The following is a 15,511-nucleotide window of genomic DNA, read 5'->3' on the forward strand; positions in this document are numbered from 1 at the left end:
GCAAAGATCGGCCAACTGTCACCCCTTTCTCTGTCCTCATGCGGAATAAATAGGTGGCCAGCAATCAGGCAGGAGCCGGATTCCCGGTGAGATGGATCCGTCAATAAATTAGCAAATCCTACAGGGGCCCTGGGGCCACCCCACGGACGCCGTCCTCCGCGGCTGCGTCCCGAATGTCGGAATGTGAGTGAGCGTTAGCCCAGCGAGGTCGGAGGGCACTCCGGGAGAGGACCTCCCGGAGTGGGGTCAGCGAATGGGTACTTCAGGGGTGCTGGGGAGGGGAGGGGACGTGGAGGAGAGGCAAGGAGGGCCGACATGGGTAATCCCAGAGCAGTCGACACGTTTTGCGGCTCCTTGCTGTGCTTTTGGCAGCACAGGCGCTTCAGTCCTCTTTGGACAGGAGCTGCAAGGGGTGGTTGGGTAGGGAGGGGGGCAGAGGGGAGTGGCGAGGTTGGTGACGGATCCCGGCTAGTGTCCACTGATGCGACTTCCGCCGTCACTGCTGCTCCAAGACCTGAAGATGAAGCTCAAACTCATGATCATGAAAATGAAGCCCACAGTTGCGAAGATGACAGCCTGCGAGGGACACAAGGGGCAGAGGAGAGAGAGGGAGCGAGAATTAGACCACAGGACGTGAGAAAGCCAGAGGCCACAACAGAACCACTTACACACCCAGTCAATCCGCACCGGTTACACTGGGAATACAGCTCACAACCAGACTTGCTGTGGGAACATCAGTGCTGACGGAGCGCCGCACTGTCGGAGGGTCAGTGCCGAGAGAGTGCCGCACCGTGGGAGGGTCAGTGCCGAGGGAGCGCCGCACCGTGGGAGGGTCAGTGGCGAGGGAGCGCTGTGCCGAGGGAGCGCCGCACCGTGGGAGGGTCAGTAACGAGGGAGCGCCGTGCCGTGGGAGGGTCAGTGCCGAGGGAGCGCCGCACTGTGGGAGGGTCAGTGCCGACAGAGCGCCGCACTGTGGGAGGGTCAGTGCCGAGGGCGCGCCGCACAGTGGGAGAGACAGCGTAGAGGGAGCGCCACACTGTGGGAGGGTGAGCGCAGAGGGAGCGCCGCACTGTGGGAGGGTCAGTGCCAAGGGAGCTCCACACTGTGAGAGGGTCAGTGCTGAGGGAGCACTGCACAGTGGGAGGGTCAGTGCCAAAGGAGCGCCGCACTGTGGAAGGGGGAGCGCCGCACTGTGGGAAGGTCAATGCTGAGGGAGCGCCGCACTGTGGAAGGGTCAGTGCTGAGGGAGCGCTGCACTGTGGGAGGGTCAGTGCTGAGGGAGCGCCGCACTGTGGGAGGGTCAGTGCCGAGGGAGCTCCGCACTGTGAGAGGGTCAGTGCTGAGGGAGCTCCGCACTGTGAGAGGGTCAGTGCTGAGGGAGTGCCGCACTGTGGGAGGGTCAGTGCCGAGGGAGCTCCGCACTGTGAGAGGGTCAGTGCTGAGGGAGCGCCGCACTGTGGAAGGGTCAGTGCTGAGGGAGCGCCGCACTGTGGGAGGGTCAGTGCCGAGGGAGCTCCGCACTGTGAGAGGGTCAGTGCTGAGGGAGCACTGCACAGTGGGAGGGTCAGTGCCAAAGGAGCGCCGCACTGTGGGAGGGTCAGTGCTGAGGGAGCGCCGCACTGTGAAGTTGCAATGTGGGAATCAGTGAGTGTGACAGACAGCCCTCCCAGTAATACCTGGATTTTTGTTCGGGATCTTAAGGGTTCCCTGTCGTTTGGCACAATGCGGACATAGAATAATCCGGGCAATATAAAAATCAGGCTGGGAGCAGAGGTGGCACCTGCAAACAAACAGGAAGATAGGTTACCGGGAGCACGGAGGGCAGTCACTGTCACCATATTAGAACAGATCGGGAGGCACTGGATCACAAAGATTCACTCCCCTCTCATCACCTGCTTCTCATCCTGTTCTTCAATCACCCCCGACACACCACCCTATCTCTGTCACCTCCTCCAGCCCCTACACCCCTCCCTATCTCTGTAACCTCCTCCAGCCCCGACACCTCTCCCTATCTCTGTAACCTCCTCCAGTCCCTACACCCCCTCCCTATCTCTGTAACCCCCTCCAGCCCCTACACCCCTCCCTATCTCTGTAACCTCCTCCAGCCCCCTACACCCCCTCCCTATCTCTGTAACCCCCTCCAGCCCCTACACCCCCTCCCTATCTCTGTAACCGCCTCCAGCCCCCTACACCCCTCCCAATCTCTGTAACCTCCTCCAGCCCCTACACACATCCATATCTCTGTAACCTCCTCCAGCCCCTACACCCCCTCCCTATCTCTGTAACCCCCTCCAGCCCCTACACCCCTTCCCTATCTCTGTAACCTCCTCCAGCCCCTACACCCCTCCCTATCTCTGTTACCTCCTCCAGCCCCTACACCCCTCCCTATCTCTGTAACCTCCTCCAGCCCCTACACCCCTCCCTATCTCTGTTACCTCCTCCAGCCCCTACACCCCTCCCTATCTCTGTAACCTCCTCCAGCCCCCTACACCCCCTCCCTATCTCTGTAACCTCCTCCAGCTCCCTACACCCCCTCCCTATCTCTGTAACCTCCTCCAGCCCCTACACCACCTCCCTATCTCTGTAACCTCCTCCAGCCCCTACACCCCCCTCCCTATCTCTGTAACCCCCTCCAGCCCCCTACACCCCCTCCCTATCTCTGTAACCTCCTCCAGCCCCTACACCCCTCCCTATCTCTGTAACCTCCTGCGGCCCCTACATCGCTTTTCTCTGTCACCTCCTGCGGCCCCTCCACTCCTCCCTATCTCTTTAAACACCTCCAGCCCCTACACCCCTCCCTATCTCTGTAACCTCCTCCAGCCCCTACACCCCTCCCTATTTCTGTAACCTCCTCCGGCCCCTACACCCCTCCCTATCTCTGTAACCTCCTCCGGCCCCTCCACTCCTCCCTATCTCTGTAAACACCTCCAGCCCCTACACCCCTCCCTATCTCTGTAACCTCCTGCGACTCTCCGAGATCCCTACGTTCCTCCAATTCAGGCCTTTCGAGTTCACCCCAATCCCCATCGCTCTGCCATTGGCGGCCGTGCCTTCAGCTCTCTCTCTCTCCCCATCTTTCCCAGTCTGTTTGACCAGGCCTCTGGCCATCTCTCCCTGAAGATCTTTTCATGTGACTTGGGGTCACACTAAGTTTAATATCGGATGTTCTATCATTTTGTAATCATTTTAATTCACTAATGGGATGTGGGCACCGCTGGCTGGGGCATCGTTCATCGCCCATCCCTACTTGCCCCTTGACAGGGAGTTGTTAAGGTGCCTTCAAGAGTCTCTGCTGGAGGGGAGGCACGAATGGAGGTGAACATTGACAGAGAAACTAGAAGCAGAAGGAGGCCATTCGGCCCTCCAAGCCTGCTCTGCCATTCATTTTGGCTCAGGAAGCACAGGTAATGTGAGGAAAAGCTTTTCCTTCAAGCCATGCTTGGTTAGGATTGGAATTCGCTCGCTGCCTGACAGAGCGGTGGGCCCAGATCCAGCCAGGGAACTAGATAAATGCCTATCAGAGGAAGGAAAGATACACTGGCATTGGAGGCAGTCCAGAGAAGGTTCACTTGGTCAATCCTGGGTCGGAAGGGATGAGGAGAGGTTGAGTAGAAACATCGAAACTAGAGGCAGGAGGAGACCATTCGGCCCTTCCAGCTGCTCCCCCGTTCATTTTGATCATGGCTGATCATCGAATTCAATTTCCTGATCCCCCCCTTCCCCCCATATCCCTCGATCCCTTTCGCCCCAAGAGCTATATCTAATTTCCTGAAATCACACAACGTTTTGGCCTCAGCTACTTTCTGTGGGAGTGAATTCCACACATTCACCACCCTCTGGGTGAAGAAATTTCTCCTCACCTCAGTTCTAAAAGATTTACCCCTTATCCTCAAACTATGACCCCTAGTTCTGGACTCCCCCCACCATCGGAAACATTCTTTCTGAATCTACCCTGTCTAACCCTGTTAGAATTTTATAAGTTTCTATGAGATCCCCCCCCCCTCACTCTTCTAAACTCCAGTGAATATAATCCTAACCCACTTAGTCTCTCCTCATATGACAGACCTGCCATCCCAGGAATCAGCGGCCTTGATGTCAAGGGCTGTCACTCTCACCCCACTTCTGGAATTCAGCTCTTTTATCCCTGTTTGAACCAAGGCTGTAATGAGGTCAGGAGCTGAGTGACCCTGGCGAAACCCAAACTGGGCGTCACCGAGCAGGTTATTCCTGAGCAGGTGTTGCTTGATAGCGCTGTCGATGACCCCTTCCATCACTTTACGATGATCGAGAAAAGACTGATGGCAGCAAGGAGAATGTGGGACTCACTCCCATGGGGGGAGTGGGGGAGAATGTGGGTGTGTTCCAGTTAAATCGTGTCAATGGGTTTCTGGGGAGGGAAGCTGGATAAACACATGAGGGAGAAAGGAATAAAAGGATAAAGGAGGTAGGGGCAGGTGAAGAGGGTGTGTTAGGAGGCTGGTGCTGAGGCAGAATGGCCTGTCGAGGGGCCGAATGGCTGGTTTTGGCGTTGGTAAGTCAGAATCGTGTTGGCGGCCTCTTACCGATGATGCCGAAGATGTCTCGGATGTTGGGCACGAGGATGACGAGGAGGTTGACGAAGATGAGGAGTACGATGGCGATGGCAATGTGTCGCACCCAATGGAAATCTTTCTTGGCGAAGAGCAGGTGCTGGATGGCACGGCGGATCTGAAGGCAGGGCAGGGCGCGCAGGGGAGGAAGCACAAACAGCAGAGACCGGGTTAACGGCAGAACAACTTATCCAAGCTCCGGCTGAATGGGAAGAGAAAGCACAACCCTCCACCCCACCTCCCCCACCTATAGACTCACCGGAAACAGCACCACAGGGACAGTCAAGGTGACCGCCACGAGCACGGCCAGACGCACGCACAGAATGAGTGTGTCCAGGGGGTCCACGCGGTTGAAGGTGTGAAGGAGTTCTGTTTCTACCTTCCCTGCAGTGACCAGAGAACAGAATTGCATTTGAAGTCACAACTACATTGAAGCCAACCACAGCCCCCCACCCCCCGCCACTGCCTCGACCAGCCCCCTTGAGCCTCGTCTTTTTTCTTAATTAATTCCTGGGACACGGGCGTCGCTGGCTGGGTCCAGCATTTATTGCCCATCCCGAGTTGCCTCTTGGAGGGCAGTTGAGAGTCACCCACATTGCTGTGGCTCTGGAGTCACATGTAGGCCAGACCGGGTAAGGACGGCAGATTTCCTTCCCTAAAGGAACCAGATGGGTTTTTCTGACAATGGGTCATCAGTAGATTCTTAATTCCAGATAGTTTTATTGAATTCAAATTCCACCATCTGCCGTGGTGGGGTTCGAACCCGGGATCCCGAAACATTAGCTGAGTTTCTGGATTAGTAAAATTTATTTATTAGTCACTCATAGGCTTATATTAATGCTGCAATGAAGTTACTGTGAAATTCCCCGAGTCACCACATTCCGCTGCCTATTCGGGTCAATGCACCCTAACCAGCACGTCTTTTGGACTGTGGGAGGAAACCGGAGCACCCGGAGAACGTGCAAACTCCGCACAGACTGTGACCCAAGCCGGGAATTGAACCCGAGTCCTTGGCGCTGTGAGGCAGCAGTGCTAACCGCTGTGCCACCGTGCTGCCCATAGCAGTCCAGCGATAATACCACTAGGCCATCGCCTCTCACCCACCAGATGGGCCGAATGGCTTTCCTTCCCTTAGCTCCATGACCTTCAGTCCAAAGCCTGGGAACGGGCGGGTTGTCTGATGAGGAGAGGTCCGAGAGGCTGGGCTTGTATCCGCTGGAGTTTCAGAAGAGTGAGAGGCGACTCGATCGCGACCTTTAAGGTCCCAAAGGGGTTTCTGGACAGGGTGGATGTGGACAGGATGTTTCCTCTTGTGGGAGAATCTAGAACTCAGGGGGAGGGGGGGTGGGACGAGTCCCACATTCTCCCCAGTTCCCCCCATGGTAGCGAGTCCCACATTCTCCCCCACTCTCCCCGTGGGAGCGATTCCCACATTCTCCCCCACTCTCCTTCGGAGCGAGTTTCACATTCTCCCCCACTCACCGTGGAAGTGCTCCAAATGTGGGTCTAACCGAGGGATTATGGAGACTGGAACTGTGCACAGTGCTCCAAGTGTGGGTCTAACCGAGGGATTATGGAGACTGGAATTGTGCACAGTGCTCCAAGTGTGGGTCTAAATAATATCCATTACAAGTTTGACACAAGGTCTGTGCTCTTCACTTTATCCATCTGTAAATGAACCCCATTATTTGATGTAAGACAGAGCTGTAGCTACTTACCATAAAAGGTCAGGTATCCAAAGAGGGCGGTGATAAGGTACATCATAAACATTGCCGAAATTGAAACGTTTGCAACTCTCTGCATTCGCAACTTGGTTGGGCTGCAAGACAATGGAAGATTTCTCAGTGTGACGATACTGTGCCTTTGAGAAGTGTGTGTGTCATGTTTCCTGTGCAGGGAAGTTTGTTTTATTCTCGGTGCCGTTTAGTCTGCATCCCTGTTGTTCCTGCAGCAGCAGTATTGATCTTCATTCCTGGAATGTTTGTTTTAACCTGGACTAAGGCGGGGTTGTTATTTTATTTTCCCCTGGGTTTTTTTCCAGACTGGGGCTTGATTCGGGTTTGACAGGGAAAGGCATGTGTGACTTGGCTCACAGAGAGAAACCCAGCTGCTTGGGAGCTGTTGAGATCAGGAGCTCTTTCACTCTCTGAAGTTTGGAGATGGGGATCTGCCAGAAACTAGGTCTCTTTCTCTGAAGTTCTGCTGCTTGAAGGCAGATCTTTCTCTGGAGACCGCTGTCTGGGAGTCAGAAGGCAGGTCTTTCTGTATCCGTCTAGAGGGGTTAAAAGACTGGAAATCCAGCAACAACTTGAGCATGTCTGTTTTTGGTGCCAATTGGTTCTGAAGTAGGAATTATGTCGATGAGGATATTGATTACATTTGAACTATAGAGAAAGCTAGCTGTTAAGAATCATACTGTGTCATGTTTAAGTATTTTAATTGGTAAAAGTTGTGCTAATTCTTTGTTATATTGTAACTGTTTTCTTAAATAAACTTGGTGTGATAAAAGCTCCCGAGTGGGTCACTTAAATCATACATGGAGTGAAACATCTTACCCTCACCCTAATGCCAAAATCAGGAAACGGTGGGGTCTCGGCTAACTTCATAATATACCTTGAAGTCTGATCCAGTCCCTAACATTGAAAGGCTTGACGTATGAGGAACGGTTGAGGACTCTGAGTCTGTGCTCGATGGAGTTTAGAAGGATGAGGGGGGGGGATCACATTGAAAGGCCTGGATAGAGTGGACGGGGAGAAGATATTTTCCATTAGTCGGAGAGATTAGGGTCCGAGGGCACGGCCTCAGAATAAAGGGACGACCCTTTAGAACCAAGATGAGGAGGAATTTCTTCAGCCAGAGTGTGGTGAATCTGTGGAACTCTTTGCCGCAGAAGGCTGTGGACACCAGGTCATTGAGTGTCTTTAAGACAGAGATAGATAGGTTCTTGATTAATAAGGGCATCAAAGGTTGCGGGAGAATGGGGTTGAGAAAAATATCAGCCATGATTGAATGGCGGAGCAGACTCGATGGGCCGAGTGGCCTAATTCTGCTCCCACGTCTGATGGTCTTATCAGAAAGTCCGGTTGGTAGTATTCCTGCAGGAAGGGCAAAACAGGTTGTGCATCTCCTGATGGTACAGACGGGGGAAAACGGGGTACAGACCCACAAACAGCACTGGAATAGCGCACGGACATTTCAGAATGCCTCCAAGGAAATTCATAGGGCCCTTCATCAAAAAGGAACCTGACCCTGAGCCATACGGAGATATCAGGGACAGGCAAACTAAGGTTAACTTTATTCATCAGTGTCACAAGTAGGCTTACATTAACACTGCGATGAAGTTAGTGTGAAAATCCCCGAGTCGCCACACTCTGGCACCTGTTCGGGTTACACTGAGGGAGAATTTAGCACGGCCAATGCACCCTAACCAGCACGTCTTTCGGACTGTGGGAGGAAACCGGAGCACCCGGAGGAAACCCACGCAGACACGGGGAGAATGTGCAGACTCCACACAGACAGTGACCCAAGCCGGGAATCGAACCCGGGTCCCTGGCGTTGTGAGGCAGCAGGAACCACTGTGCCACCGTGCTCCCGGGAATCGAACCCGGGTCCCTGGCGCTGTGAGGCAGCAGTGTTAACCACTGTGCCACCGTGCCAGCCTAAACTAAAGCTCAATGAAAGCCTCATTGCTTTTTCGTATCCATCCCCCCATCCACCCCCTCCCTGCAACCCCCCGCGCCTCCTTCCCAACCCCTGACCCGTTCCCCAGCATCCCCAACCACCTCCCCCCCCGTCGCCTCCTTCCCCACCCCGTCCGACCCTCTTACCTCCTGAGCTCCGTGTAGATTGGGAGAACTTCAGGGTGGCACACAAAAGCGAAGGCAATGATAGGGATGGTGTACGCCGTCTGTGTAGTAAATTACAGACCAACATTGAACACTAAATAGAACAAGCTCCCTCTACACTGTCCCCCATCAAACACTCCCAGGACAGGTACAGCACGGGGTTAGATACAGAGTAAAGCTCCCTCTACACTGTCCCCATCAAACACTCCGAGGACAGGTACAGCACGGGGTTAGATACAGAGTAAAGCTCCCTCTACACTGTCCCCCATCAAACACTCCCAGGACAGGTACAGCACGGGGTTAGATACAGAGTAAAGCTCCCTCTATACTGTCCCCATCACACACTCCCAGGACAGGTACAGCACGGGGTTAGATACAGAGTAAAGCTCCCTCTACACTGTCCCCATCAAACACTCCCAGGACAGGTACAGCACGGGGTTAGATACAGAGTAAAGCTCCCTCTACACTGTCCCCATCAAACACTCCCAGGACAGGTACAGCACGGGGTTAGATACAGAGTAAAGCTCCCTCTGCACTGTCCCCATCAAACACTCCCAGGGCAGGTACAGCACGGGGTTAGATACAGAGTAAAGCTCCCTCTACACTGTCCCCATCAAACACTCCCAGGACAGGTACAGCACAGGGTTAGATACAGAGTAAAGCTCCCTCTACACTGTCCCCCATCAAACACTTCCAGGACAGGTACAGCACGGGGTTAGACACAGAGTAAAGCTCCCTCTACACTGTCCCCATCAAACACTCCCAGGACAGGTACAGCACGGGGTTAGATACAGAGTAAAGCTCCCTCTACACTGTCCCCATCAAACACTCCCAGGACAGGGACAGCATGGGGTTAGATACAGAGTAAAGCTCCCTCTACACTGTCCCCCATCAAACACTCCCAGGACAGGTTCAGCACGGGGTTAGACACAGAGTAAAGCTCCCTCTACACTGTCCCCATCAAACACTCCCAGGACAGGTACAGCACGGGGTTAGATACAGAGTAAAGCTCCCTCTACACTGTCCCCATCAAACACTCCCAGGACAGGGACAGCACGGGGTTAGATACAGAGTAAAGCTCCCTCTACACTGTCCCCATCAAACACTCCCAGGACAGGTACAGCACGGAGTTAGATACAGAGCAAAGCTCCCTCTACACTGTCCCCATCAAACACTCCCAGGACAGGTACAGCACGGGGTTAGATACAGAGTAAAGCTCCCTCTACACTGCCCCCATCAAACACTCCCAGGACAGGTACAACACAGGGTTAGATACAGAGTAAAGCTCCCTCTACACTGCCCCCATAAAACACTCCCAGGACAGGTACAGCACGGGGTTAGATACAGAGTAAAGCTCCCTCTACACTGTCCCCCATCAAACACTCCCAGGACAGGTACAGCACGGTGTTAGATACAGAGTAAAGCTCCCTCTACACTGTCCCCATCAAACACTCCCAGGACAGGTACAGCACGGGGTTAGATACAGAGTAAAGCTCCCTCTACACTGTCCCCATCAAACACTCCCAGGACAGGTACAGCACGGGGTTAGATACCTGAGGATTGATGGTGAATAGTTTTGCTGTGCACTCCTCCTGGGTCGTGTGGTTTAGGTTGTGGCTCTGCAGCGTCTCATTTCCAAACACAGGGAGGGGGCACGGGATCTGGAACTTCTTGTAGATCAGCTGGAGGGGAGACAGAAAGAGAGGATTAGAAGTTCTCGTTCACAGTTCACCACCAAGCAGCCACCGGCAGTGCTTCACGGCGACTGAAATACTGTGTCCAAACTCCCCCACTGATGGGAGAGGTAGATCCAATGTTCCCTGAACATTGCCAGACAGGACAAATGGACTTTCTTTGAACTTTTCAAACGTCTTGGGACATTTGAGATAGAGTGTCCTTCCCTCTTTCAGAATGTTCCGGACCATCCCAGCCGGGTGGGTTGGAATTTTTGTTGTCACAGTTGTCAAAGTGCGCACAGAGTTTTCAGAGCAGGTTGTTGGTGGTGGATTCGCCACGAAGCCGCTCCCATCAGGATGGAAGCTAAAATACGTCTTTTCTAAGCTTCATAATAACAGAGAGCCAACCAGGCGGGGGCAAGGTCGAGGCAGCGCTACATAACCGCACCAACTTGTGTGTTAATGCACCATGGTGGCAGCCATGTACTAAACTGAGTGTTGGCTTTGCCATGCTCGGAGGCATCCTCACTGCCCTAATGCAGCAAATAATTTGCACACAGAAAGATCCCACAAACAACAAAAAAAAATAACAGTAAAAGTTTTTACAAATATATAAAAAGGAATAGAGTGGCTGGAGTGAATGTTGGACCCTTGGAGGACGAGAGGGGGGATTTAATAGTGGGAAATGAGGAAATGGCTGAGACTTTAAATAGGTTTTTTGTGTCGGTCTTCACGGTGGAAGACACAAATAGTTTACCGAATATTAACGATCGAGTGTTGGTAGAAGGAGAGGTACTCAATACAATTAATGTTACCAGAGAGGCAGTGCTTGGTAGACTAACGGGACTGAAGGTGGACAAGTCCCTGGGCCCGGATGGAATGCATCCCAGGGTACTGAAAGAAATGTCAGAGGTAATAGCGGATGCGTTAGTGGTTATTTATCAAAATTCGTTGGATTCTGGGGTAGTGCCGACGGATTGGAAAATGGCTAATGTTAGGCCACTGTTTAAAAAAGGAAGTAGACAAAAGGCGGGTAACTACAGGCCGGTTAGCTTAACGTCTGTAGTTGGGAAAATGCTGGAATCCATCATTAAAGAAGAAATAGCAGGCCATCTGGATAAGAATGGTTCGATTAAGCAGACGCAGCATGGATTCATGAGAGGAAAGTCGTGTTTGACGAACTTGTTGGATTTTTATGAAGATGTGACTAGTGCGGTTGACGGAGGGGAACCGGTGGATGTGGTGTTTTTGGATTTCCAAAAGGCGTTTGATAAGGTGCCCCATAAAAGGTTGCTGCAGAAGATTGGGGCACACGGAGTTGGGGGTAGGGTGATAGCGTGGATTGGGGATTGGCTATCCGACAGGAAGCAGAGAGTCGGAATAAATGGGTGCTTTTCTGGTTGGCAGATGGTAACTAGTGGCATGCCGCAGGGATCGGTACTGGGGCCTCAACTATTTACCATTTATATAGACGATCTGGAGGGGGGGAACTGAGTGTAGGGTAACAAAGTTTGCTGACGACACGAAGATAAGTGGGAAAGCGGAAGGTCTGCAGAGAGATTTGGACAGGCTGAGTGAGTGGGCGAGGATCTGGCAGATGGAGTATAACATTAACAAATGCGAGGTTATTCACTTTGGAAGAAATAATAGCAAATTGGATTATTATTTAAATGGAAAAAAATTACAACATGCTACTGTGCAGAGGGACCTGGGGGTCCTTGTGCATGAGACGCAAAAACCCAGTCTGCAGGTGCAACAGGTGATCAAGAAGGCGAATGGGATGTTGGCCTTTATCGCGAGAGGGATAGAATATAAAAGCAGGGATGTCTTGCTGTATCTGTACAGGGCATTGGTGAGGTCGCAGCTGGAATACTGTGTGCAGTATTGGTCCCCTTATTTGCGAAAGGATATATTGGCCTTTGAGGGAGTGCAGAGAAGGTTCACCAGGTTGATACCGGAGATGAGGGGTGTTGATTATGAGGAGAGATTGAGCAGATTAGGTTTGTACTCGTTGGAGTTTAGAAGGCTGAGGGGTGATCTTCTCGAGGCATATAAGGTAATGAAGGGGCTGGATAGGGTAGAAGTGGAGAGATTCTTTCCACTGAGAAAGGAAGCTAGAACTAGAGGGCACAGCCTCAAAATAAAGGGGGGTCAGTTTAGGACAGAGTTGAGGAGGAACTTCTTCTCTCAGAGGGTGGTGAATCTCTGGAATTCTCTGACCACTGAAGTGGTGGTGGCTACCTCGTTGAATATGTTTAAGTCACGGATAGATGGATTCCTGATCGGGAGGGAAATTAAGGGTTATGGGGAGCAGGCGGGTAAGTGGAACTGATTCACTTCAGATCAGCCATGATCTTATTGAATGGCGGGGCAGGCTCGAGGGGCTGGATGGCCTACTCCTGCTCCTATTTCTTATATTCTTATGTTCTAACAATGTGACAATGAGCCTGATCAGCTGTTTCTAATGATGTTGTTGGAGGGGTAAACATTGGTCCAAGGTCACCCAGGGAGACATTCCCTCATTCTGTCCACCCGCAATCATTCTCTCCAACAGCAATCACGCAGCACTGACTCTCCCACAGTGCGGCACTCCCTCAGCACTGACCCTCCCACAGTGCGGCACTCCCTCAGCACTGACCCTCCCACAGTGCGGCACTCCCTCAGCACTGACCCTCCCACAGTGCGGCACTCCCTCAGCACTGACCCTCCCACAGTGCGGCACTCCCTCAGCACTGACCCTCCCACAGTGCGGCGCTCCCTCAGCACTGACCCTCCCACAGTGCGGCGCTCCCTCAGCACTGACCCTCCCACAGTGCGGCGCTCCCTCAACACTCACCCTCCCCACAGTGCGGCGCTCCCTCAGCACTGACCCTCCCACAGTGTGGCGCTCCCTCAGCACTGACCCTCCCACAGTGCGGCACTCCCTCAGCACTGACCCTCCCACAGTGCGGCGCTCCCTCAGCACTGACCCTCCCACAATGCGACGCTCCCTCAACACTGACCCTCCCACAGTGCGGCGCTCCCTCAGCACTGACCCTCCCACAGTGCGGCGCTCCCTCAGCACCGACCCTCCCACAGTGCGGCGCTCCCTCAGCACTGACCCTCCCACAGTGCGGCGCTCCCTCAGCACTGACCCTCCCACCGTGCGGCACTCCCTCAGCACTGACCCTCCCACAGTGCCTTTGAGGCAAACTGTATTCAAGGGGATGTTGGCGAGAGACACTGAGGAGAAAGGAATGGAAGGCTATAGGGGGGACAGGAGCAGAGGAGGCGAGGGTGGGTGGAGATTCGAGCTGAGCCCAAACACGAGTACGGAATAGGAGGGCTGAATGGCCTGTGGCGCTGGCCAGTGAATGCTACTGGGGACAGCAATCCCGGTCAGCACAGCGGGAAGAAACTGTCAGCAGCCAAGCCCGTCCAGGATTGCGTCCAGTCGGCGGGGGCCGGTGTAAAGCAGCTCGGTGTTTCTGAATCTGCAGGGTGTTGGCAGCAGCCCAGCTGGGCACGCACTGGCTGAGGAGGATCGCACCAAGCACGTGTCAGCCAGCGCCGAGGGTGACAGCCACAAAGTTCTGACTCACCGCAATCAGAAAGAAGACCATGCAAGTCAAGGAGAAACCGCTGGTGTAACCCAGGTAACCTGGAGAGAGAGAGACAACAAGATCAGACAGTCCCAGTAATCAGCAAGAGACACCGCACCCACCTGGATGCACAGGAGACGTATCTAACACGGTCATTAAAGATGGCGTAACATGGCACACCGAGGGAGCGCCGCACTGTGGGAGGGTCAGTGCTGAGGGAGCGCCGCACTGTGGGAGGGTCAGTGCTGAGGGAGCGCCGCACTGTGGGAGGGTCAGTGCTGAGGGAGCGCCGCACTGTGGGAGGGTCAGTGCTGAGGGAGCGCCGCACTGTGGGAGGGTCAGTGCTGAGGGAGCGCCGCACTGTGGGAGGGTCAGTGCCGAGGGAGCGCCGCACTGTGGGAGGGTCAGTGCTGAGGGAGCGCTGCACTGTGGGAGGGTCAGTGCTGAGGGAGCGCTGCACTGTGGGAGGGTCAGTGCTGAGGGAGTGCCGCACTGTGGGAGGGTCAGTGCTGAGGGAGCGCCGCATTGTGGGAGGGTCAGTGCTGAGGGAGCGCCGCACTGTGGGAGGGTCAGTGCTGAGGGAGCGCCGCAATGTGGGAGGGTCAATGTGAGGGAGCGCGGCACTGTGGGAGGGTCAGTGCTGAGGGAGCGCCGCACTGTGGGAGGGTCAGTGCTGAGGGAGCGCCGCACTGTGGGAGGGTCAGTGCTGAGGGAGCGCCGCACTGTGGGAGGGTCAGTGCTGAGAGAGCGCCGCACTGTGGGAAGGTCAGTGCTGAGGGAGCGCCGCACTGTGGGAGGGTCAGTGCCGAGGGAGCACCGCACTGTGGGAGGGTCAGTGCTGAGGGAGCGCCGCACTGTGGGAGGGTCAGTGCTGAGGGAGCACCGCACTGTGGGAGGGTCAGTGCTGAGGGAGCGCCGCACTGTGGGAGGGTCAGTGCTGAGGGAGCGCCGCACTGTGGGAGGGTCAGTGCTGAGGGAGTGCCGCACTGTGGGAGGGTCAGTGCTGAGGGAGTGCCGCACTGTGGGAGGGTCAGTGCTGAGGGAGCGCCGCACTGTGGGAGGGTCAGTGCTGAGGGAGTGCCGCACTGTGGGAGGGTCAGTGCTGAGGGAGTGCCGCACTGTGGGAGGGTCAGTGCTGAGGGAGCGCCGCACTGTGGGAAGGTCAGTGCTGTCCCAGTACTGGGACTGTCACTTACCGAGTTGTCGCATGAGAGCGAGGGGTAAGATGATGAGCACGCTGACAATCATGATTAAATAATTCCCATTCATATACCACATTCTGTAACAGAACACAGGGACACAATCATTAGATTCCAACAGGAAACTTTCTCATTGGCTCACAAAACCACTCTTTACCCTCACTCAGAATAATCCAAAATTGGCCTATAGCCACACCCCTCCCTATCTCTGTAACCTCCTCCAGCCCCTATACCCCTCCCTATCTCTGTAACCTCCTCCAGCCCCTACACCCCTCCCTATCTCTGTAACCTCCTCCAGCCCCTACACCCCTCCCTATCTCTGTAACCTCCTCCAGCCCCTACACCCCCTCCCTATCTCTGTAACCTCCTCCGCCCCCTACACCCCCTCCCTATCTCTGTAACCTCCTCCAGCCCCCTACACCCCTCCCTATCTCTGTAACCTCCTCCAGCCCCTACACCCCCTCCCTATCTCTGTAACCTCCTCCGGGCCCTACACCCCCTCCCTATCTCTGAAACCACCTCCAGCCCCTACACCCCCTCCCTATCTCTGTAACCTCCTCCAGCCCCTACACCCCCTCCCTATCTCTGTAACCCCCTCCAGCCCCCTACACCCCTCCCTAT

General features: G+C 54.4%; 1 protein-coding gene across 1 annotated transcript in view; it reads right to left on the reverse strand.

Moving 5' to 3' along the window:
• Nucleotides 1–333: 333 nt before the first annotated feature.
• Nucleotides 334–15,511, reverse strand: part of LOC144487715 (sodium-coupled neutral amino acid transporter 3-like) — a 36,928-nt gene continuing 21,750 nt past the window's right edge. The window contains exons 7-15 of the mRNA XM_078205794.1: nt 14,888–14,970; nt 13,692–13,750; nt 9,988–10,116; nt 8,417–8,496; nt 6,308–6,408; nt 4,849–4,973; nt 4,563–4,707; nt 1,677–1,780; nt 334–576 (exon numbers count right to left, since the gene is read on the reverse strand). Coding sequence (XP_078061920.1) covers nt 469–576; nt 1,677–1,780; nt 4,563–4,707; nt 4,849–4,973; nt 6,308–6,408; nt 8,417–8,496; nt 9,988–10,116; nt 13,692–13,750; nt 14,888–14,970 — 934 coding nt within the window. The 3' untranslated portion in view covers nt 334–468. The remainder of the gene's footprint in view (nt 577–1,676; nt 1,781–4,562; nt 4,708–4,848; nt 4,974–6,307; nt 6,409–8,416; nt 8,497–9,987; nt 10,117–13,691; nt 13,751–14,887; nt 14,971–15,511) is intronic.

Source organism: Mustelus asterias, unplaced genomic scaffold (genome assembly GCF_964213995.1).
Source record: "Mustelus asterias unplaced genomic scaffold, sMusAst1.hap1.1 HAP1_SCAFFOLD_987, whole genome shotgun sequence".
Taxonomy (NCBI): domain Eukaryota; kingdom Metazoa; phylum Chordata; class Chondrichthyes; order Carcharhiniformes; family Triakidae; genus Mustelus; species Mustelus asterias.